At 38.6% G+C, this 25,274-nt stretch overlaps 1 protein-coding gene across 1 annotated transcript in view; it reads right to left on the bottom strand.

Annotated features, from left to right (window-relative positions):
* The window catches only part of RNF17 (ring finger protein 17), a 67,839-nt gene that overhangs the window by 36,021 nt on the left and 6,544 nt on the right, over positions 1–25,274 (bottom strand). Inside the window, exons 4-15 of the mRNA XM_060770980.2 lie at positions 24,512–24,611; positions 20,893–20,973; positions 20,408–20,508; positions 18,725–18,896; positions 17,617–17,693; positions 15,186–15,260; positions 14,580–14,854; positions 10,991–11,059; positions 9,835–9,990; positions 8,865–9,054; positions 6,777–6,951; positions 4,914–5,104 (exon numbers count right to left, since the gene is read on the bottom strand). Coding sequence (XP_060626963.2) covers positions 4,914–5,104; positions 6,777–6,951; positions 8,865–9,054; positions 9,835–9,990; positions 10,991–11,059; positions 14,580–14,854; positions 15,186–15,260; positions 17,617–17,693; positions 18,725–18,896; positions 20,408–20,508; positions 20,893–20,973; positions 24,512–24,611 — 1,662 coding nt within the window. The remainder of the gene's footprint in view (positions 1–4,913; positions 5,105–6,776; positions 6,952–8,864; positions 9,055–9,834; positions 9,991–10,990; positions 11,060–14,579; positions 14,855–15,185; positions 15,261–17,616; positions 17,694–18,724; positions 18,897–20,407; positions 20,509–20,892; positions 20,974–24,511; positions 24,612–25,274) is intronic.

Here is a 25,274-nt window from a genome sequence, read left to right as displayed (position 1 = left end):
AGGGGGGAAACATGTAAAGGAATCCTTGGGACCATTGAAAAAGAAAGGCGTCTCCTAGACAGCCTGGGGATGCGCAAGGGTGGAGCCTTGCGCAGAAGACTGGGCATTGTGTGTTGTCTGGAGAAGCAAACATGTCCACTTGTGGACGGCCCGTGACGAGCCAGAATATTGAACTCTCTGGGGTGTAGGTGCCATTCGTGGGCCGTGGTTGGGGTCCTGCTCAGGGAGTCTGCTAGGGTGTTGTCTTTGCCGGGAAGGTGGATTGCAACAAGGAATATGTTTCTTTGAATGCACCACTCCCAAATCCCGGTTGATATGGAAAGGAGGGTCGGGGAGTGAGTTCCCCCTTGTTTGTTGAGGTAGAACTTTACCAACGTGTTGCCTGTGACTATCTGGATTGTGCGGTTGGAAACCAGGTGAGCGAAGGCCCGAAAGGCTTTTCCCATTGCCAGTAGCTCCACTGCGTTGATGTGAAGTTGTAGTTCCAAGTGAGACCAGCGGCCACTGATCGTCAGGTCTTGGAGGTGTGCGCCCCAGCCGAGAGAAGATGTGTCTGTCGTTAGCGACAGCGATGGTCGGGGGTGTGTGAATGGGAGACCTGAGCACACATTGGATTCCTTTGTCCACCATAGCAGGGAGTGGAGGACCGGGGGGGGGGCAGAGGATCATGGATTGGGGATCGTGAATGGGATTGAAGACTCTGAGGAACCAGGACTGAAGTGGACGGAGGCGAAGTCGGGCGAAGGGAGTCACGTTTGTGGTGGAAGCCATATGGCCAAGTATGGACTGGATAGCCCAAGCAGAGGACCGGCCTGATGAATAGAGATTGTTGATGGCTTGGCAGATGTTGGAAAAACGGTCTTCTGGCAGGTAAGCCCATTGGGATATGGAGTCTGTCAGAGCACCTATGAAGTGGATGCGCTGGGTTGGTATAAGATGAGATTTGTCATAGTTTATGACAAGTCCGAGTTCCTGCAAGAGAGACAAAGTGTAGGAAATGTCTGAGAAGAGCTGGGAATGAGAATCTGAACAAAAAGCCAATCATCTATGTATGGAAAGACTGTCACGCCGTTTTGGCGTAGGTGTGTTGCCACAACAGCCATGCATTTTGTGAAAACCCTTGGGGCCGATGAGAGGCCAAAAGATAAAACGGAGGAGAAAATATGATTGTCCAATGCAAAGCAGAGGTACCTGCGGTGGCTTTGTCTAATCAAGATGTGAAAATAAGCATCTTTGAGATCCACCTTAGCGAGCCATGCTCCACCCTTGATAAAGGGAAGGATGTTGGCTAGTGTGACCATGCGAAATTTGCGAAGCGAAATAAATTAGTTGACGCCTCGGAGGTCCAAGATGGGGCGTTGGCCTCCGTCCCTTTTATCTATTAAGTAGCGGGGGGAAAAGCAGGTGTGGGATAGGTCAGGATGTATGGGTGAAATGGCCCCTTTGTGTAAGAGAGAAAAAATTTCTTCCCAGAGCACGGGGGAGGACTGGGTTGGTAAGACTCTCCCCAGTGGAGGAAAAGAGTCAAATTCAATGGCATAGCCTTCTTCTATTATGCGGAGGACCCAGTTATCATTGGTTATAGACTGCCAGGCAGGTAAAAATGGGTGGAGTATATTGAGATATAAGAATGAGGTGGATGTGATGTTGGGGGTGGGGAGGGGGGTTGTGGGTCGGTTGTGGAGGAGGGAGGAGGGCTAAAACCGCCGGTTTTTGTTATCTGGTGGTTTTGAGCCACGATACCGACCCTTAAAGGGAACAGGGGGTTTCCCGGTGGTTGCAGAAGAAGGGTGAGGGCGCTGTTTCCCTCGGTAGGAATGAGGGTAGTAGCAGCCCCGGTGGTAATGGGGTACTGCTAGTAGTTTCCCCATCGCTGGCGTTGTTGGTAGGGTTGTTGGTCGTACTTATTGACGGCTTGCTTCATTTCATGAGTGTTTTAGTTGGGAGTCTGTTTCTGGCTTAGACAATCCTGTTTCATCCATAGGAAGATCTTCAATCAATGTGCGGGTGGATGCCCTGAGCCAGGCATGACGTCTCAGGGCTACTGCCCCGGCAATAAGTTTGCCGGATGTGTCAGCTGTATTTTTTGACAGGTCTTTTTGGAGCTTAGAGAGAAGGAGTGCCTCCTGAGCAAAGGCCTTAGCTATAGCCTGGTCAGCCAACGGCAATAAATCAAGATAAGGAGAGATTTTGTTCCACATGAATGTCTGGTATACACTCATGTACACTCCATAATGTGCCATTCGATCAAATAAGCAGGCAGAGGAATAAAACTTTTTTTGCCATGGCATCTAGTTTCTTTCCTTCTTTGTCTGAGGGAGAAGCTTGGTTCCTTTGAACCGGTTTGGGTTGAGTGTCTGTAACAACTGAGTTGGCCTTGGGCAGTTTGGCAAGCCATGAAGCTGCCGTGAGGTCAATACGGTAAAGGTTCTCAGCTCGCTTTGGCGTGGCTGGAACCAGGGCTGGAGAAACACCCTGTCTTTAGAATTTGTAAAAGATAAGGTAAAGTGGGCAGCACAGTCGACATAGGACGTTGCTGTTCTGATGAAGTAAAGCATGGGTCTTCTACAGCCTTAGTGGGTTGCGGAATGGCAAGATTCAGTGCCCTGGAGAGTCTGGTGCCTTTTGCTAAGAGAGAGTGAATTTCCTCGAGAGATAATGATAGAGGAGTACAACACACTCTTACAACTGGAGAAAAGGAATCAAATTCTATGGTGTAATCCAGGCATGGGCAAACTTCAGCCCTCCAGGTGTTTTGGACTTCAACTCCCACAATTCCTAACAGCCGGTAGACCATGCCTGGTGTAGTCACAGTGTATGAAGCTGAGAACCTAAGTATTTGTGGTGACGACAGTGCTATAAAACGGTTCAGACTGTCCTGAAATGGGTGAAAAGTATTGAGACTGGCATCGGGTAGAGACAGAATAGTATTCTGGACAAGCATTGGGGATAGAAATCTCTAACACTGAGATGTCAATGCTGCTCCCAGGATGCATCAAACTCTTCATCCTTGAACATCTGCTGATTTAGAGTGTTGTTGAGTCTTGGGATGCTGCTGTTTCCTCAGGTTCACATTAGACTGAGGGAAGATGGAGTGTCTCTTGGATCAAGAGAACTAAGGACTGACTGGCAGCAAAAAGATGTGGGAGGCCTCCAACAGGGTACTTTGTAAAAGAATCCAGTTTGTGTTTGTTACTGTTCATAATTTCTGTGTTTTCAAGATTGGTGTCAGTATAGCATGGAAGAGTCGGACATTGTCAAATGGAAGATCTTCTATGACTGCTCAAGCCATTGGAGATAAGCATGTGTAACGAAATTCTACAGATCTCCATATGAGCCAACAGCTTATCTGCAAAATCAGCTCATCACCAGACCCAATGACCAAGGATGAGGCCTCTTCCTGAAGAGTAGTGACCACCTGCTTATGTTCACCAGGAAGGTTTTCAAAAAATGAGATAGCACTGGTAGGTGCCCATAAAAGCACTATCAAAGACAGGGAAGAGTAAAGTTTCCTTCCAACCCCATAAATCTTTTCCCCTTCTTTACTAGCTGGTGTGCAGGGAGAAAAAGTAGGTGTGCAGCTGACATTACCTGCTTTTGCACATCTCTAAAGACCAGGCCGCCAGCAATGTTTGTAATCTGACAAATCTCTAGCTCCAGGGCACTTGCCATTCACAAAACCTGGTCTATAAACTCATCAAGGTAAAATGAGCTGTAGGAGTATGTATATTCCCCATCTGAAAAACTATCAATGGCGAGATGTCAATTCAACTAGGTCTATTTTCTCCTGAGACATCATTCCAACTGGAGAAGTCAGTTGGTGCCCTCAGTGGTGGAGCTGCAGTGACATGGTGACACTCGAAAGTAGGTGAGCTACACTGCAAAAGAAGCCAAAGGGTGGTAAGCAGTACTGTAGTAACATGAAGAACTATTAGCGTGGGATCTGCAAGACCCTAGTGTCTGGAGTCACAGGAACTTAAGGATGATCATCTGCACAATACTAGTTGCAATACCAGGGATCCTTGAGAATGACTGAGAGTAAAACTGATAATAGGAGTCATGCCAACAGTACTACTAGTTTCACAATCTTTAAAAAAATCCAGTACTGACTTGCCAGAAGTCAATAAGAGGGATTAGATCCAAAAGAAGCACTAGTGCATTGATGAACAAGTGTAGTGAGAGACAGGGGTTGCATGGGCTGATTGTATTAGGTCGTCTCAGGGTTCTCCTTAAACAAAAATCTGTGTGGGCCATTGTCATGATCATGAAAGAGATGGATAGCATGGACTGTTTCCTGGAGGAGAAACCTAAATCTGTCTGTTCCATTCCTAAATGCTTGCCTTGCAAAACAATGGCAGATATTACACATTTGAATGTTATAGGACTCATGTAACTAGAGGAAGCATGTTGTGATCACTGGACAAGGAGGATCTCCAGCAAATATAAGAGAGATAACTGAAACAAGAAAGCAAGCTAAGTCAAGAGTTTCTCTGAAAGATGTTGCCACTGTCATGAACAATAAAACACTGGGGAAATAGAACTGATAATAGGCACCTGGAAAGAGGGGGGCAGGGTTGCTACCAAAACTAAGCTATCTAGAAGGGTCTGACAAGCTGCTCTACACAGCAAATGTCACATATGTGTGATGCAGAGACCACTATGAAGATATGAAAACAATACATGGAGTATAGGGTTGCATTCATTTTTCATTTTTGCAGCAAATGTCACATATGTGTGATGCAGAGACCACAATGAAGATATGAAGACAACACATGGACTGTAAGGTTGCATTCATTTTAACTTGTAAGCTGCCACATCCCAATTTGGGGAAGGGCTCAGTATTTACTTTTAAATATGTTTAAGGTAACAGCATTTGTTAATTTTTAATATTTTAACGGTTTTTAATTACATACGTTGCTAACTCCATAAATACTAGAGCATCTCTGAGGGATACAGGCATGTCACTATTTATCTTGATCGCCGCAGGTTTCATCAGATCTACAATAAGCACGCCATCCTGTTCTCTGAATACTTTCATTAAAACAGATTTGTTATTGATCATTTTTAGAAATTCTGTTCTTGCTGCTTTTGTCCAACCTTCATTCTGTTATGGATAAGCAAAAGAAATTAGTTCAGAATTTCAACAATTTAAGCAATCTAGGAGATTCTATGACTACTTTTTAAATAAAGTACCCAATCACAGCACAGAAAATCTCACAAGCAACAAGGCAATACTGCAATACGTACAATAGTCGCATTTTCTTTATAGTCAGTCAGTGCTTCGGCAAGTGAGTAGCAAATTAACAATACAGGAGGGTGAGCATAATCAGAACACCCAAAATTCACTTTTTGTAAATCCATCTTCTAATTTCCTCTCTTGGGTATATACTTCATTGCACTGTTAGGATGTCCTTATGTCCTTACTGAATCATTATGGATCCAAATTCATTTCAAAGGACTGGAGCTGGCTAAACTAGCCAGCTACCCAAACAAGCACTGCTATCAAGAATGTGAAATATATATAGTTCTCCAAAATAATTAAGAGGACAGGAAAAAGTACACACAAAGACAAGAAGTTTTTTGAAGAGATTAACAGATGCCTCTTCACAGACTGATCATAATCAAGTGAGTTTGTAGTCTGAACTCATTTAGACTTTAAAAGAAAAATTAAATTCAGGTACGAGCAAAAACCATAAGCTGCATGAAAATATGTCATTAGGGTTGTTTCTATAAATTCAGTTTCAATATACTCAAATTTCAGATTTCTAAAATTAATTCCTACCAACTTGGTTCAATACCCTCCAGAGAACAACGGTCATGGGCTGTCTACCATTCTATGAGCACAAGGAATCCCAAGTTATGAACAAGATTTGGTTGCAAGTCAGAACAGGTACATTTTTAAGTGTAACTCCAGCCAGCCAGCTAGATTTACTGCCTTTCTATACTGCTTTTTCTCACCCCTGGGGGGACTTAAAGCAGTGTCCAACATAATAATGGCAAAATTCAATGCCAAACAATAACATATCACTATGAATTAAAAACCATATGAAAACATGAGGCATAAACAAACATTAACTCATAGAATTAAAACATCTTAGTAGAATCATAGAATCCTAGAGCTGGAAGAGACCTCATGGGCCATCCAGTCCAACCCCCTGCCAAGAAGCAGGAAAAGTGCATTCGAAGTACCCCCTCCACTGGCTGCCGGTTTCCTACCGGGCCCAATTCAAAGTGCTGACTTTGGCCTATAAAGCCCTAAACGGTTCTGACCCAACTTATCTGTCCGAACGTGTCTCCCCTTACAAGCCATCAAGGACTCTAAGATCGTCTGGGGAGGCCTTGCTCTCGGTCCCGCCTTTGTCTCAAGTACATTTGGCGGGGACGAGAGACAGGGCCTCCTCAGTGGTGGCCTCTCGGCTATGCAACACCCTCCCTAGGGAGATTAGATCTGCTCCCACCCTCTTAACGTTTCAGAGGCAAGTTAAAACATGGCTGTTCGAGCAAGCGTTTACAAATGCAGAGTAGCTAATATAGGAAATCGAACGATTTGACAATGGAACTGGACAATGCTTGATAATAATGAGACGCTAATGATGTTGTTTTTATTGCTTTTGTGGTGTTTTATACTGTTTAATGTTTTAATCTGTATTATGTTTTTATATGTACTGATTTTTTGGAAAGCGCCTTGAGTCGCCTATTGGCTGAGAAAGGCAGTATACAAATACAGCAAATAAATAAATAAATAAAGCAAATCAATGAAGAAATTTCTCACTTACTGAATCCTGGGGAACTATGTCCTTCAGGGAACACTGCAATGCTAGCTTACTTATACCACTAAGTTGTGCATCTATACGTAAATCAGGTTTCCTTACAACCATACATAAATCTTCACACACCATATATTCTAAAGTATCTTGTTCTTCATCCATAATAACTTCATCATTAGGTTCTCTAATGGCAAAAAGAAGAAATATATAAAACATTATTTTTAAAGGAAATCTGAAAAACATTTTTGATATAAGAAAGTACTTAACGGTCCAACTTAACTAAGATATCCCATTACAAATCATTATTCCTTATATGACTACTAAAGATTTTCTAGATTAATCACCCATATTTCCCACTATATATCCAAATCAGGGAAATGTTCACTAGTTATATTTTGTAACTAAGCATGAGGGCAGGGCCTGTTGGATTACCTCTTTGGGAGTCTTTTTGGATAAAATGTGAATATGAAAATGTCAATAACTTATTTAAACTTATTTGCTCATCAACTTATGTAGAAAGATCTTTAAATGGAGTGTGTTGTGCTCCATTTTTATAATCAATCATTTTATTTATTTATATTTATTTATTTAATTTCCGGTATTTCTATCTTGTTCCTTCTCAACCCCGAACGGGGACTCAGGACGGCTTACATTTGGCAGCAATACAATGCCACTACAAATAACAGAGCAATATAATAACAATTAAAACAATAGTAAAACATTCATTAAACAGTAAAAAACAAACAAACCCCGGTATGAATAGCCGTATTATCATTCCAGTCAATTCCATATCCAATTTTATAGTATTTCAAACTGATTTAAAAGTAATTAATTTAATTGTATTTAACTTTTTATCAGGTTTTAGTTATATTTATCTTAACCTTGCTGTAAACCACCTTGGGTCCCAGGTCAGGGGAAAAATGTGACGTAGTTTAAATCAGTGGTTCCCAACATGTGGTCCATGGACCACCAGTGATCCACAAGAACAAAAATATGGTCCACAGTCTCACATTCCTACACTGTTGTCTTGAAACCACACAGCAACCAGAGCGACTGGTCTTGTGAAACCTTGTTATAGTGCTGGGACAACGAGAATGTCGGAAGGCATCAGCTCTAGATTATGAAATATGGTTTTCTGCAAGCGAGCCAATGGTGGCTACTGGATGGCATATGTTCAGTATCAGAAACTAGAGTTGATGTGGTATATCCAATGCACTTTTCTGAATCAGCACCCAAAATAACCAAACTGAATGTAAAGTTCACCAAAAACCGATTCGCAACCCCTTTGGTACTAATGTTGGAGGGTGGTTCCTGGGCAAAGTGGTCAAAAAAAGGTTGGGAACTAATGCTTTGAATAAATAAACATGTTGTGCCCTTTTGTCCCAGTATAATGCCCCGAGGACACAATTTCTCCCCTGCTTAGAGGTGCACTGTTTAAAGTAGGCTTTAGACGCCATGCAGCTGCTAAAAAAAAAAACTGAAATGAAACACTGATCAAGACTGAAAAAATAAAAGGAGGGAATTACACCCTACCAACTTTCCCTCAAACATTTCCTAGAAGAAAACTACTTTGTGATGTTTTTCATGTATATGCCGGAGGAGGAACAGCATGTCGGCTGTCAAAAGCAATGCTCTAGGTAGACACCAGATCCAGAAAGACTCAGATAGCATTACATACCACATTAAATGTACAATTAATTTACTTTTAAAGGGTCTTTCAATTTACTCTGTTTAACTGGACAGCTGGTAAATTTCTCCTCCCATGTCTTTTAGATGTAGAGAAAAAAATGGGAACTAGTTTCTATGCGGTACAGGACACTGTCATATGGAATTCAAACTCTTTAACATATATATACAGTGGAAGACTACAAGTTGTAGAAGTTCACAAGCTATGTCTCTAGGCATGTCATGTGACTTGAAATTTAATAACACTAAAACTGTTATGTCCTTCTTATTCTGTTTTTTATTTCTTAAGATTTCTTTAATTAATAGAAATTGGAATGTCTTATAAATTGTCCCTAGAAATCAAGACAACAAAAATCTATGCTACTAAAATAATAATAATAATAATAATAATAATAATAAATCTATCCTTACCCTGAAACAATGAAAACTTCTAGATGTCCAAAGTCTGTAAGAAAAACTTTCATCATTGCAATGTCACAAATTCTGCACTTATTTGGACGACAGGGTTTTCCCTCATTTGCATTCTGTAGTGGAATTAGTTCAACTATTTTGGCACGACACCACATTCCATGTTCTTTACTTTCAACAAAGATTCTTGTGCCTATAAAAAAAGGCCACCAAACTCATTATAGCGCATAAGTACTTGTGTGAACATTTATATGACAGCATGTTAAGAAACACTGAATCAGGGCTGGCCAGAAAGTAAACACCCTTGAGCAAGGACACACAGATTCCTAAGTACTCCCACATTTGTGTGTGTGTGTTTGTATAGGCTCCACAAAGCAAAACCATTTCGGTTTAATACACTTCCAGGCTGGTTTCTTTTCTCAGTGTAAAAGCGACTACCATCTTCATTACTTAAAAACAAGTTTAATTTTCGAGTAGCATTCTCATTAGCTATGTAGTCAAAGAACAACTGAGGGATCATTCTGAAAAAAGGGGTGAGGACTCAAGAGCCAAAACTGAATTTTCAGTTTCAACAAGAATAGACTCATTGATTTAATGAAGTTTACTCACATTTTGATTAACCAAGTTCCCATTGGGTCTACTTTAGTTGGGATCATCAACTAAATTTATATCCAGGACTCAAGGGGCCCCAGACTTGCAGAATCCTGTTTACAAAGCATTCTTAAAGACAACAGCATAAAAGTAACTAGAAAATACCAGCGTAAAATTTTACAAAACTATGAGTAAAAATTGATCAAATAGTTTTTAATAAGAATTCAACTGCAACCATTCAATTTCTAATTTAATCTTATCAGTAGTTTTCTAATTTGTTAAAGTACAAAAAAACTTGGCAAAAACTGTATATTTCCCCTCCTGAAAAAGAGCTCTAAAATCATCCAAATACTTCAGCAGAGAATATGAAAAATGTTATTACCAAGTTCCAAAATGTCATTAGGAGATGTACGATTATTATTACAGAACTGTCTCAGTTTTTTTTCCAAATCAACTGCAATTTTCTTTTGTGAAACCTTCCGAACATAGAAGTGACAAGGATTTAGAACACAGCTGACAACAACTAATTCTGGAGACTCTGTTTAAAATAGAACAAGGGTATAAAAACAAAGAACAGTGATGTCATGTGATACATAAGCTTTATACACGCTACTGAAAAATAGTCTGCTTTAGACAACACAAATTTTAAGTATGTTTGAATTGTGAAAATCAGGTATGATTTTGTCTTTGCTAAATGATAACTTAAAAGCATGCACATCTGATTCACGTATCACAATAATCAAAGCTCAGGAGAATCCTGATTTAGGATCTCTCTTGCTCAACACCTCCTACAATTAGGAATAGATAATCATGCGTTTTGACTGAACCAATTAAACTGGAGTAGCATGTATATTATAGAGATCCAGTAGATCAGTACAGACTCCCTTGCATCTTTCAGCCAGTTTGTGCAGTGCCTGTGTAGGAACTCCGGAGAGAAAAAATTCAGGAGACACTGACTCCAATCTGGGTTTAAGCCCAAATTTTAAAGGAGCTTCTCAAGATGCTGGACCTTGCCCCGAAGAAGAATATTACTTTCAATAGTACCCTCCACCTCTTATCATTCTGCACTGTTTAGAATCCTTCTTGCTGAGTTTATCAACTTTTTAAGAGCATTATTGTTTCCTCGCTTTTCAGTACAAGTCCTGGTTTAAACTTTCTTGGAGGAAAGCTGCTTCAGACTTTTTTTGCATGCCTTCCCCAATATGTGTGTGTATACACATGCACACATACACAATGATAAGTGTTATTTATCAAAGCACAGATTTTTAGTAATGCATATTTTGGAAATGCATGTTTTTTTTCTGAATTACTATCTCACAGATATATCTGTTTTCTTTGGCAGGATGTGCTCTACTGGCAACCACAGGAGATGCAAGATGAGTATTTCTTTACAGAATCCCCCCCTCCCCCCACTTTACAAGAGAAAGAAAAAGACAGAATACAAGTCACTCAGCTTCAGAGGAAAGCAAAGACATCTGTCATTTCATAAAGAAGTCTGTTGACACTTACTGCTCAAAAACAACCTTAGAATTTCATACCTGCTTTTGGTCCAAATGGCACCAGATGTTTTTGGGGAAACACTTTCTTATGTGTATCTTCAGGACAGTCTGCAGAACATAATGGCAATGTTTTATTTAATATTCTTCACATCATATATTATAACTTCTAGACATCCAAATTAGTTGAAGCACTAGAACCACCACCACAAAACTACAAAATATATAGCTCCCCCGAATTAATATTTTTTTTTTAATGAGAAGAGATATCAGGAGTTAAGACTATGTGAAAACCAGGATTTCTGAATTAACATTGATGCCTCATGGGGTTTGCTCTGTTCAAGAAGTATTGCCCTATTTATTATTGGCCAAGGATTTCAAAATGCAATTGGGCCTTATATAGTCTTGGGATGGTGGGTGGGGTTACTGTCAAAACCTTTTCTGCCTAGTGATTCTAGAAGATTCCAAACAGTGCAGAATACCCAATTGTGTGATTCAGAGGCCAAGAAGAAAAAACCCAATTCTCTAAGCAGCATATAGCATATGTTTTTAGACTTTTTACCAAAATGGTCACTCTCATGTGGACATGTTCCAACTTTCAAATAGGCTTTTCACATGGCAGTGTCTAGAATCAGACATAGTATTCCACTGAAATCTGACCAAAGAAGAATATGCATCTTTGTCTTGCATTTGGGAATCCACCTCCTCAGAGATGGCCCATGAGTGTGATATCCTTCAACAAGAACACAAAAATACCACAGCTGTTGCTGATGAGTCAGAAGATCCCTCATCACCTGTATTCAGTAGTTTCAAGTAGGCACTGAAACAGAATTCCAGGTTTCTCCCTGAAAGCTGCCCTCCAAAGCTCCCATTGGCCTTCCTTTTTTGAAATTCCAGGTACTGAGGCTACAGATATAGAGAGCTACTGGTCCTTATCTCCTCCCTCAGCCAAGTTTCTGACTCAGTTCCTCTCAGTGGACACCTCACCTCACTGATACCATGGGCTCAGGCAAAATACTTGGGGATACACACAACACAACACAAATCAACACACAAGTAAGGAAGCCTCCTCCCCACTCACAAAATCAATCAGCCGTAACAGATGCAAAGTAATCAAAATACAATAATAAGCATGCAAACAAGCCTCCTCTCAGCTCATACAAACAGCCTTAACCCAGCAATCTCCCCCTCAAGAATCATTAGATTCTCATGCTGTATCTTCCACCACACTCACATAAGATGCAAGTTGACTTTTCCTGTTAGCCAATATTTTTCATGGAGCGGCGCTCGGGGAGCATACAACTCCCCTGTTGCGTCAGCACCACTGGCTGCTGGTTTGTTCCAGGCACAGTGCTGGCTTTAGCACTGTCCAGCTTACCTGTCCGAACGTATCTCTCCTTATGAACCTTCTAGGAGCTTAAGATCGGCTGGGGAGGCCCTGTTCTCGGTCCCACCTTCTTCGCAGGTGCGGTTGGTGGGGACAAGAAACAGGGCCTTATTAGTGATGGCCCCTCAGCTGTGGAACTCCCCCCTCCAGGGGTATTACATTAGCCCCCTCCCTTCTGGAGGAAAGTAAAAACCTGGCTTTTTGAACAAGCCTTTGGGAATGCAGTGCTATAGACAATCACGGATATATATATATATATATATATATATATGGAACTGAATTGGAATGGCTCAGACAATGTTCTTTGGACAATGAGATGAATAGTGAAGGCAAAGGTTTCACATGTTTTAAAATTGTTTTTATTGTTTGATTTTATTAATGGTTTTAAATGTTTATATTTTATACTGTGTATGGTTATGGCATCGAATAGCTGCCTGTGTTGTATAGCCGCCTTGAGTCGCCTTCGGGCTTGAGAAAGGCAGAATAGTAATATTGTAAACAAACAAACAAACAAATCCATGTTGAAATTCAAAAAATAATTCAAGAACAAATAGACTTCAACCCAGAACTACTCCTGTTAGGTATTATGGATAAAAAATTAGGAAAAAAATAAAGACATCCTTCTTATATATATATATAGTATATATATCTAACAATTGCTGCAAGAATAATACTCGCAAGGCACTGGAAAACAGAAGAAACCCCATCAAGGCAAGAATGGCTAATAAAAATGATAAGAGATTATGAAAATGGACTCACTATCTCAACAACTAGCCCACAAGCAAAATAGAACTAGAAAAGAGACAGACTGGTCACAACTAACCAACTTCCTGAAACAGGCGAAGATGAAGATTATGCTATGAATGGAAGATCAAGGAACAATTCAATCTTAGGGAGAAGAGAAGCAACCTGGGGAAGAAATAGTAAAGAAGAACCCCAACAACGCTGGCCTACGCTCAAGAGTGAGGAAGGAATGTAAATATCCCACCACCCCTCACCCCCTCTTTTTTCTTTTCGTTTCTTTTCTTCCCCCAACTTCCCTCTTTTTATCCAATTTTCATCAATAAAGATGATTTAAAATAAATAAATAAATAAATAAATCTGTTTCAATGCTAGGATACCAATATTCAATAACAAGATACAGGGAACGGGCCGGCTGTGTTTCTGCTGAAACTTTAGGATTCTAAAAATCTTATAGCTGAAGGTTCAGCACTGAGCAAAGGGTTTGAACCATGGGGACCCTTCCAACTCTATGATTCTATATATAGAATTACAGATAGACTTACTCTGCATCCAGTTTAGAAAGGAGTTACATCATTTAGCTAATGGTTTCTTATGCCACATGACAATTTCTAGAATGTGCTACACATTTATGTATTACAGTGGTTCCGGACCTTTTTTTGGCCAGGGACCACTCTCCAACATTAGTACCAAAAGGGTTACAAATCAACTTTAGATTGGTCAACTTTACATTCGGTTTGGTTATTTGGGGAGCTGATTCAGAAAATTGCATTGGATAGACCACATCAGCTCTAGTTTCTGATACAGAAACTCCCAACATCCTTGTTGCCTTGGCACCAAAAGAGTGTTTTATGAGACCAATTGCTTTTGTTGCCTCGTGTGTAGTAACGGTGAGGCTGTGGACCATATTTTAGTTCTTGCGGACCACTGGCGGTCCACAAACCACAGGTTGGGAACCACTGTTGTATTGCAAAGTTTGTGTCTTCATGAGACTTTGTTTACGTGGGCAATTGAGCTGCCAACAATACTAATCAAAAATAGTCTTTAAAAACAAAGTATTTTTTAAAAAGCTAGAATGTTAGCATAAAATAATGTATTTATTGGGGAAATAGTTAGTATTTCAAGCAGAAATATATGAACCGAAAATGTTATTAGTAATTGCTAGATGATTATGGTAAATTCCACCTGTGCCTGCTACCTTTTTGCAACTATCTCTTTCCCTGCATTCTATACTTTGTGATAAGTGGTCCTCGGTAATTTCTTGTCTTTTCAAGAGTGCTCTGAGAGCAGAAACCTCTGACAACAGATATCCTAGAATATTAGAACATTATTTTATGTGCAAGTTAAGCATAGGTCAATGGGTAGAACCCTTTCTATATAATGTCTCTAATAAGAAAACATTGCTTCCATTAAAAACAAAAACAAATATTAACTATTTGGGAATGATGAAAGTTTTAGGATAAGAGATATCAGTCAAACAGCTGCCGAAGGAGTGTTACTTACTTTCTTGATCATCTTCAATTATTTCTTCAATTATGACATCTGGGGAAGATGCAACTTGTGGCAAAGCACCAGTGCATTTCTGAATGGATGATGGAGCTCTCTCTTGGAACGAGGTGCAACTTCCTTCAGGATACACATCAGGTTTTTGCAGGAAAAGGACCATAGACTCATCATCAGAAAGTGGTTGACATTTTGAATTTACTTGCGTTACAGCACTGTTTCTGAATTCCTCTTCCGTACTGCTTGATTTAAGAGGATTACTTCCAAAACCAGGCCTGAGTTGACAAGTTGTCAAGAGAAGGAGTTCAAAAGTAAGAATCATTAGTACTCTACATAAATTGCAAAATGGCCTTAGTTTTTAAGAGGAATGCTTATAAATCATTAATAGAGTGCTGATATATAGTGTACAGAAAGTGCCACCAAAAAGGCTCTAGAATATTCATGATCATGCCTTCGATTTTTATGTTAATTTTAGACATTTTCTTAATCATTTCAAAACATGGCAGAAAGAAATACCCACAGTATTTAAAATACCAAAGTGGCAAGTGCTGAGAAAATGTATTAAGTACACTCTATGCTATATGTCACATACAATAAAATACTTACATATTAAGAATACTAGAGGAAAGTTTCCCCATGTTTTCAAACACACAGGTAAGCTCATCACAATCCATGTAAAAACTGTATTGGAAATATAAAGCTTGTATTAATTCCACACTTGGGAGGGAGTAGGAGAGGGATACTTTATTAAATATAGAACACACTATTGAAATTCTATGGATAGAGTTCAAGGAACACTGTACTCCAAAGAAACTGAAAAGATAGTAGATTCCCTATGACACAATTTTAAGCCTCTAGGCAACAATGCATTTCAGGCAGTGTTTCTCAGTATAATTCTTAATAAAATGTCTATTTTATAATGGCAACTCGTCACTGTATTGTATCTTAATGCAATCTGAGAACTCATTTATGCCGGTAAAAAGAGTGGAAGAAATCAAGGAATCTATTGTCTGAGAAGATTTTCTTAGACTGTAATATTGCTCTGATTTTTAAACAATGTGTGAACTTTGCAAGAATTAAGATTATTTGTTTTTAAATAATTTTTATTATTTTATCATAGTACATTTGTTATACATTTGTTTTACAGCAGATACAAATTATTCAATACACTTAACATACTTTGGCATCTAGTATTATTATTCTGCTTAAACATATTCTCTATTCCTCACCACTGTGCTCCCCTCCCCCCTCTCAAGCCACAACTTTTACATGTCGTCTGTCCAAAATCTCATTTCTTCTCTCTGTGTGGGGTTGCCTCTGAAGACTGCCCGGAAGCTGCTGCTAGTCCAACGCTCGGCAGCCAGACTACTAACGGGTGCTAGGTACATAGAGCACACCACTCCGCTGTTACACCAGCTCCACTGGCTGCCAATTAGCTTCCGAGCACAATTCAAAGTGCTGGTGTTAACCTATAAAGCCCTAAACAACTCCGGCCCTGTTTACCTCTCCGAACGTATTCTCCCCTATGAACCATCAAGATTATTAAGATAGTCTGGAGAGGCCCTGCTCTCGGTCCCACCGGCCTCGCAAGCGCGTCTGGTGGGGACGAGGGACAGGGCCTTCTCGGTGGTGGCCCCGCGACTCTGGAACTTTCTCCCACTGGAGATCAGAACCGCCCCTTCTATCCTGACATTCAGGAAACAGGTGAAGACGTGGTTATGGAGACAGGCATTCGATGAGTGAGCCAACACCCTGAGATATGGATGGAGGATGATGAACAATGCTTTTAGTAGGACGACTGACCATTGTAGTTATTGAATGTAATTGCTGTTTTAATGTTTTATTGTAATATGAATTATGATGTTTTATTGACTGTATGTGATTTTATGGTTGGAAACTGGTCTGAGTCCCTCAAGAGAGGTGAGAAGGTCGGTATACAAAACTTTTAAATAAATAAATAAATAAATTCTTGTGGTGGTAACTTTCCTTCTTTATTTTTTAATCCGTTTACAATAATTTTTCTCCAAAATCATCAAAATCACTTTGTTTCCATATACCTCTTTTAACTTTTAATATACATGTCAGCTTATCATTTATTGCCAGTTTCCATACTTCCTTATACCACTCCTCTATTTGTATATTTATTTCTTTTTTCCAATTCCTTGCAAGAATTAAGATTAGATAACCAGAATAAACCAAATAAATTCATGCAATAGATTCACTTGATCCATTTTGTTCCCATTCATTTGTGTTTTCTGAGAGAGTTCATTCCATTTCACCAATCAGGCAGAATTCTAGATCTCACACACAGTTAAATGAAAATAACTACATTGAATTCATCATTCTTTATAACTTCAATAGCTGTACCCGCCACGCGTTGCTGTGGCCAACCTTCCCTCCCTCTTTCTCTCTCTCCTTTCTTCCCTCTTTTTTTCCTTCCTTCCTTTTCTTCCTCTTCCTTCCTTCCCCTCCCCTTTTCTTCCTTCTCTACCTATTCTTGGACTGCAACTCCCAGCAGTCCTCCTGATCTACCTCTATCTAATCTATTTATCTGTCTGGATGATTGCTGGGAGTTGCAGTCCAGGAATAGGAAATTGGAAATATCAAGGGATTGGGATGCTCTCAAAGAAATCCAAGGAGAAGAAAGCTTGCAGCTTAGAAGCAGTGAATTTGGATCATCCTCCTCTCCTAAAGGGCCTGGTCTATGGAATGCTGGGAGCTGTAGTCTGAAAGAGAGAGCGGATGTGCTATTGTGTGTTTTGTTCGCCATGGGAGTTGTTTTTGCGCATGTGCTGTAGCGTCTTTTCGCTTTTTTTGGCCTTTTAAGTCCCTTCTGTTGTTTTTTCAGTGGATCATAAATTCACTGATATCAACAGAATGTAAGATAGTAAATTGAGTGTTATTTCTGTGGGCCCAGTTCAAGCATAATGGTTACATCTGACCTCTTCTTTTTAAGAACGAAAGGCAAATAATCATTATACTTAGTGAATTTACAAACACTAACTATTCCACAGTAGGCAGCACTCTTGTAACTTACCATGGAAGTGCTCTTTTTTTCAGATTATCTAGTTTTAAGATCTCATCCTCAATTGTCATGTTCAATTTGCAGAGAATCTAGAATAAATAAAAGTCTTTATGTAAACTGTGGTATAACATAGCAACTACCAGTGGGGAAACAACCTAATATTGAATGCTGATAGATTACCATTTAAGGGAAACTAGATGTATTTTTCTGCCTAATCCATATGACATATATAGCATAAAGAAGCAATTATTTATTTTCAGGTACCATGCATTTAATTGGAAAGGGGAAAAAATTAGAAAATATGTTCTGAAAACACAATACAGATAAAGAACAAAACAGTTGGGCATACCATACGAAGTACAATGTATTGTTGAAGGTTTTCCTGGCCTGAATCACTGGGTTGTTGTAAATTTTTCAGGCTGTATGGCCATATTCCAGAAGGATTCCTTCCTGACGTTTTGCCTGCATCTATGGCAGGCATCCTCAGATGTTGTGATGACTCTGCTCAGGACATTTTAATAATATTGCAATTGCTCTGTTTGTGGGTCTTTAATATATTAATGGCTACATTGAAGACTTTGAAACTTATGGAAGCGGCATCCTTGTTTATCAACCACTAGTTGGAAAACATTAATAAAAATGTGCTACTTTGTTTGCAATAATGACACTACAGTGTTACTGATGGGGTTACAGTAATGTTATTGCTATTATTTGGATTTGCATTGAATTTTCAAAAATTTGTATATTGCTTCAAACATCTTCAGAGAAATCTCCCCAAAATCTTAAAACACCCTGAGAAAACCGAAGTAGAAAAATCTTTTAAATAGCAGTTTTGACATGTAATAAGGAAAAAATACATGGAGAGAATTCTTTTTTCCCTACTTGCCAAAAGTAGAAAAAAGTAGCTTTTCAGGCATCTATATGAAAATGTAACTCATCTACATATTAGAACATTAATGTTTTTTAAATCTTCTGACAGATCCTTCAATTCTGGCTCAAGAGCTCAGAAAATAATAACACTGATTCTTTTAAAATATGCAGCAGATACAATTCCATGTGATTTTGACTATACTAGTGAGATTTTAAACATCTGGAAGGAAATATTTAGAACTAAAGTTACCTGATTTAAACTATGGCAAGATTTTACATTATTGGTTGATTTCAACTGCGTTGCTATTTTTATGGCACCATCCAAAATGCTTTTTTTCTGTGCAATTGAAACCTGGACACCGTGTACATCTGTTACATAGAAACTGGTGTTCATTACCAGCTCTGCCTCTAGTTTTCTTTTCCTAATTAAAAGCAAAGAAAATTAGACTTCTGAAAAGGTTGATGGTACAGTTCAGAACACAGACCAAATAATCAATTGTATTTTCCTCTTTCCTTCTCCTTTTTAAGAACTTACTGTTTTATGACTTTTGCTTATAAAGCTAAATTCAGGAGTTGTGATCATATTATCACTTAATAATCCTGTAAACAGTGATACTTTAAGTCCTCAAAAATAGTGTCACTCTAAAACAGGATACATTGCATTTTTTCCACTCACATGCATTGCCACAAATTAAAGGCACCTATTCACAGCCTGTGATTTACTTTACAAACCATTAATTAAAATATGGATAAATGTCTGTTCTAAATTCACCATGAAGAAAATTTCTGGAAAAAACAAACATTCAGATTTTTCAAGAGCAAAGGATGTGCTACCTATAAACACTGCATTTACTCTGAAACAATTTATAAAAGTTACAAGGAAAATTGAAAAAAGGAACAAGAAATACTATCAAAAACTTGAGATACAGACGATATAGGGGAAATTGGTGCCATTTCTGGAATCAGCAGGTTAAATATACCCAGAAACAGGACTAACATTTGAGGTATAAAATTGTTTGCTGCCTAGTATTGTTTATTACTGTAGCTCTGGGGGTTACTATAGTATTGGATGTTGAATTTGAATGCTTTGGTATCATCATCATAGACCACAAAATGCAAGTGTGGAAAAGAACAAACCACAGACCACCTACTAAAATGCAGTCTGAGCCCTGTTACATGCACAATGGAGGACCTTCTTACAGCAACACCAGAGGCACTACAAGTGACCAGCTTCTGGTCAGAGGAAATTTATCACAATTCCAAGTTTTCAACTTTGTAGTTTTTGATACATTGTAACTGTATTCTCAATTTGCTTCTGACACAATAAATAAATAAGTAAAATCATAGACTATCACTTGTGGCTGAGTATGCAATTTAATAACGATTTTAACAAGAAGGTTCACAATAATGTTTTTATGGCTTTGTACTGTTTTCATATTTTTATAATTTATGCTAATGTTTTAATAATATTTTACGATTGTTTTACTTGTTGAGGCATCAAATGTTGCCAACTGTGAACCGCCCTGAGTCGCCTTTGAGAAAAGCAATATACAAATATGGTAAATAAATAATAAATAAATAAAAAGGGATATTGGAGGGTTGGTTTCAATAACATTCTAACTGCATTATATATATTACAGTTCAAATAATTAGAGAAAGCAGCAAAGAATACAAATGCTATGGAAAAAGAGGAAAAAGAAATCTCCAGGCACTGGTCAGTCAGAAATCCATAAAGTAGGAACACTCCACCTGCAACTCATAGGTTCACTAAGCCCATCTAGGATTGCTTCTGCAGATATCATAAAACCAAGCATTGTGATGCTGTTAAAATTACCAACGTCTTGTGAACCAAATAAGTCACACAAAGCCCTGTATTTTACAGTTATAATTTTCAGAAAAATGCTTCACAAAATATTAATTTCAGTCATGTTACCTTGAATGTAGAGATGCAGCCAAGCGTGCAAACTGGGCATTTATAACTTCTGCAGTCCTGACTTCTTCCCACTTTGCTTCCATAATCAACTGTTGAAGAACCTTTTACATATTTTTTTTAAAAAGGGGGTGAACATAGCTATACAGTTATGCATATTTCTTTGGGTGAAAGAATTAAGAGTTACAGATATTATGAAATTACCATAATGAAAATAGCAAGAAATTACTATTTCCCACTCCTTTATCTATTACATGGTGGCAACTCTACTAGGTATTCTAACTCTATTTTTAACAGTAAACTTTTAACCTTATTTGTCTGGCATATCACTGATTCAGTTACGTTAACATACAAAGATTCCTTTCTCAACACCATTTAACTATGCTAGTACATATAAGGAGACTTGAGCATTCACAAATTTTGGTATCCATTGCAAGTCCTGGAACTATGTAAAATATTACAAGCAACCAAATGATCTTGCAGCTTACCTCCTCCATAGTATTTAAATGCTCAATGTTGTTTTCAGCTTCTTCCAAAGCATTTTCTATGCGTTTATTAATTTTGCTGTCCTAATACAAGAAATATGAAAGTGAGAAGAACTCTATATTCATAAAAACAAAACACTTCAGGGTTATATTTAAATACATTTGATCAAAAGTGTAGGCCTTCTTGTATGCATATTTGTTCTTAATGGTAGATGACAAAAGTTGGAATATGTGACAAAAGAAAATGGAAATGAAATATTTACAGAATCAGAGATTTGGAAGAGAACTCATGGGCCATCCAGTCCAACCCCCTGCCAAGAAGCAGGAAAATCACATTCAAAGCACCCCCGACAGATTTATTTATTTCCTGCATTTATAATGGATGGCCATCCAGCCTGGTTAAAATCCCAAAGAAGGGGTCCAGGGCAGAGTCCCACTGCTGAACAGCCCCCACAGTTAGGAAGTTCTTCCTAATGTTCAGATGGATTCTCCTTTCCTGTAGTTTGAAGCCATTGTTCTATGTTTTAGTCTCCAGGGCAGCAGAAAACAAGCTTGCTCTCTCCCACCTATGACTTCCCCTCACATATTTATACCTGGCTATCATGTCTCCTCTGAGCCTTCTCTTCTGCGGGCTAAACATGCCCAGCTCTAGAAAAGCTGCTCCTCATTGGGCTTGTTTTTCAGACCCTTGATCATTTTAGTCGCCCTCCTTTGGACACATTCCAGCTTGTCAACATCTCTCTTAAATTGCAGTGCCCAGAACTGGACACAGTATTCCATGTGAGGGGTAGCATGACTTCCCTGGATCTAGACCAGTGGTTCCCAACCTTTTTTTTGACCAGGGCCCACTCTGACCAGGAACCACTTCCTTAACTATCTTTTCCAGGATCTTGCCTGATATCGATGTGAAACTGACCAGACAGTAATTGTTTGGGTCATCCTTTTTTCCCTTCTTGAAGATTGGGACCACATTGGCCATCCTCCAATCTGCTGGGACTTATCCCGTTTTCCAAGAACTCTAAAAGATGATTGCCAATGGTTCCGAAATGACTTCCGCTAGTTCCTTCAATACTCTTGGATGCAGTTGGGGGACTTTAATTCATTTTGAGTGGATTACTCCCTGGATGACTTGTTTCCCTATTTGGAGTTGGATTTCCCCTAATCCTTTGTCTACTCCCGGTTGTTGAGATTGAGGACGTTTTTCTTTTTGTGAGAAGATTGAGGCAAAGAAGGCATTAAGTAATTCTGCCTTTTCCCTATCCTGTCAGCATTTCCCCATCTTCTCCTCAGAGGCTTCATCGCCTCCTTGTTCTTCCTTTTGAGACTTAGGCCAGTTAGAAGTTATTTGGACATCCAATTCGGCTTCTTTACACTTATCTTATTTTTCTCTTTGTTTGCAATTGCGCTTTGAGTATTTCACTCTTGAAAACTCCCATCCATCTGTAACTCCCTTGTCTTTTAGTATCTGTGTCCATGAAATGCGCTCAATACTTAAAGTCCAGAATGCGGATTTGACTTGTCTTAGGTTTTGTCCTTCCTTCGTATCGCAAACTGCAGGAGCACATGGTCACTTGCCCCTAAGGATCCGACCACTTTGACTGCATTGATCAGGTCATCCATGTTTCTTAGGATGAGACTGAGGTATGCTAAAGCATAATGATAACTTAGTGTAGCAAGATAGCCACAAAAGGATTTATTCATCATTTTAACCAAGTCAGTATTTTGGTATTCTCAAGAAGCTTACCTATTTACACTTATTTTTCATTCAGTAAATGCAAAATACATTGTTTTCTAAAAATCCTATGTTCTAGAAGAAAAAAGTACTTTATCAATTAGAAGCAGAGTTGTATTTGTGGTTTTTTTTTTTACTTACACCTTAATGAAGATTTAATCAAGATAAGAGAGAACTAGCCAGTGATGACAGAGAAAATGCATTTTACTTAGAATCGTGTAAACATGACTGTCATTTTTAAAGTCTATGAATACATTCTGAAATTAAGACAGACGATGGATCAATAGCTAAGTATATGATAAAACGGGCTCAACATTTTGGGCATAATTTTCAAATTGATGTTTGGGGACAATGTGGACCAACCATTCAAAGTTTACACCGGATAATACTGTTAAAAAAAACCGTGGGCAAGAGTCTCCTTCTCTGGGGAGGGGTGTGTGTGTGAGGTTTAAGCACGGGTTGGATGGCCGTCTATCGGGGGATGCTTTCATTGTGCTTTTCCTGCATGGCAGAGGTTTGAACTGGATGGCCCATTTGGTCTCTTCAACTCTATGATTCTATGATGCATAAATACCTAAAAATAAAGGTCAGGGATGTCAAGAGGAGGTTATTTCTTTCACATGTGGTAGACTTGTAAAAAAGTTAAAACCTATTGCTTTATGATAACATATTTCAAAATATTCTAGAGCCAGGTTTTATAAAGTTACCAGATATATTTTGCTGGGTGTTACAAATGATTAAATACAAATATGGGCAGCTTCTTCACATTGACACCAGCAGTAAAAATAATATCTGCTCAGAAATGGAGGTAATGCCTCACATGCATATGAAACCTGACATAAAACAATAACATATAACTATTGATTAGATCATAAAAACATAACATTTAAACATTAAATGTTTAAAAGCTCCTTAAACATTCATCACATCTGTATTTGTGCCATTAATACTTAGCACTTGTAGAATGTCTGAAGCAATTCTTAATCCTGTAATCTTTACATAAGATTGTTTGATATTTTTCTCTGTGGATGAGACCGAATAATGTCTTGCATAAGACTAAATACCTGGTTCAAATTATAAGCTGTTTGGCTCAAAGCTCATGTTATTAAGATACAGCAATTAAATAAATGACTGAGAAAACAAACCAGGAATCTATTTGTAAGTACAGTACACACTCATATATGAATCAACCTTATCAAGAGGTTTTGGGGTGCAACACAAAGGATTTTGATGTCTTCTGTGGAGAAGAGGGGCATCATTCTGCCACCTCAGGGGGCCACACTGCCCCTGGGCACTGCCATTTCCCTGGCCAGACATTCAAAAAGGTCAGAAGCATTGCCACAGCGGAGTGTAGCAGATGCCAGTGCTTCTTTTAGCTTCTTCTGGACATACTGATTTATTTATTTAGGAGGTTTCTATGCCACCTTTCTCCAGATGGACTCAAGACATCTCACATCTTAAAATAAGCTCTTGCCTTTTTTGACACAAGTTTTTTGGGGATCGATTCCTTTTACTAAAACATCAAGGTTTTATAGATTAATGTCTGTGGTAAGTATGCCAGGAATGCATTGCTAATTATTACACTTCAGTACAATCAGAATTTCATTCAAATATTATCAGGATCCTTCATTACATACTTATTTTGAAATACAGGATCACTGTTTTCATTGTCATAGGAAAACTGCGGCCATCAAAAATTATTTTGATTCCCATCTTCCCTGACCATACTAGCCAACCAATGTGAACCGTAACTCAACAACGTCTGGAAGATCACAGGTACCCCAACCACAGGTACCCCAACTTTCAATCAGTGTTCAAACTTAATGAAGGTCAGCGTTTTTTTTAGAGTACTAGTAATCGGAAAGATAAGATTTTTTTAAAAAAACTTACCATATCTATTATAGATGTGTCCAAAATCTGATGGTCAACTGGACTCTTGTTAGAATCCCTGCTTTGTTCTTTAAAGCCTTGTTTTTTCACATTTTTCAACCTATAAATACCAAATTATAGTATTTTAGAAAAAATAAACCATGTTTAAGAATATTTTTTTTTTTAAAAAAACAACCTTAATTAGCTGCACTTTTAAAAAGCAGGACCAATATGTTTTTCTTCTTATGTATTTCTGAAACAACTCCATTCTAAGCACAAAAGAAAAATATAACAAAGTTCATACATATTATAGCGGATTAAATGCACAATTTCAGAGGTTAGCCAGAAGAGATAAAGAACTTTTAAACAAGCAATACATGGAAGTGGAAGAAGACAACAGAATAGGAAGGGCAAGAGACCTCTTCCAGAAAATCAGAAACATTGGAGGTAAATTTCAGGCTACATGGGCATGATAAAAAAACAAAGATGGCAGGGACCTAACAGAAGCTGAAGAGAACAAGAGAAGGTGGCGAGACTATACAGAAGATCTATATAGGAAGAATAATAATATTGAGTATAGCTCTGACATTTTGGTGAGTGAATTAGAACCAGACATTCTGAGGAGTGAGGTTGAATGGGACTTAAGAAGCATTGCTAATAACAAGACACCAGCTGAACTGTTTAAAAATCTCAAAAGATGATGCTGTTAAGGTGATGCATGCTATATGCCAGCAAATATGGAAAACACAAGAATGGCCATCATACTGGGGGAAAAATCAACTTA

The sequence above is a fragment of the Anolis sagrei genome, chromosome 3, assembly GCF_037176765.1.
Source record: "Anolis sagrei isolate rAnoSag1 chromosome 3, rAnoSag1.mat, whole genome shotgun sequence".
Lineage (NCBI taxonomy): Eukaryota > Metazoa > Chordata > Lepidosauria > Squamata > Dactyloidae > Anolis > Anolis sagrei.
Note: the sequence above shows the minus strand (reverse complement) of the source record. Positions and strands in the feature narration are given on the sequence as shown.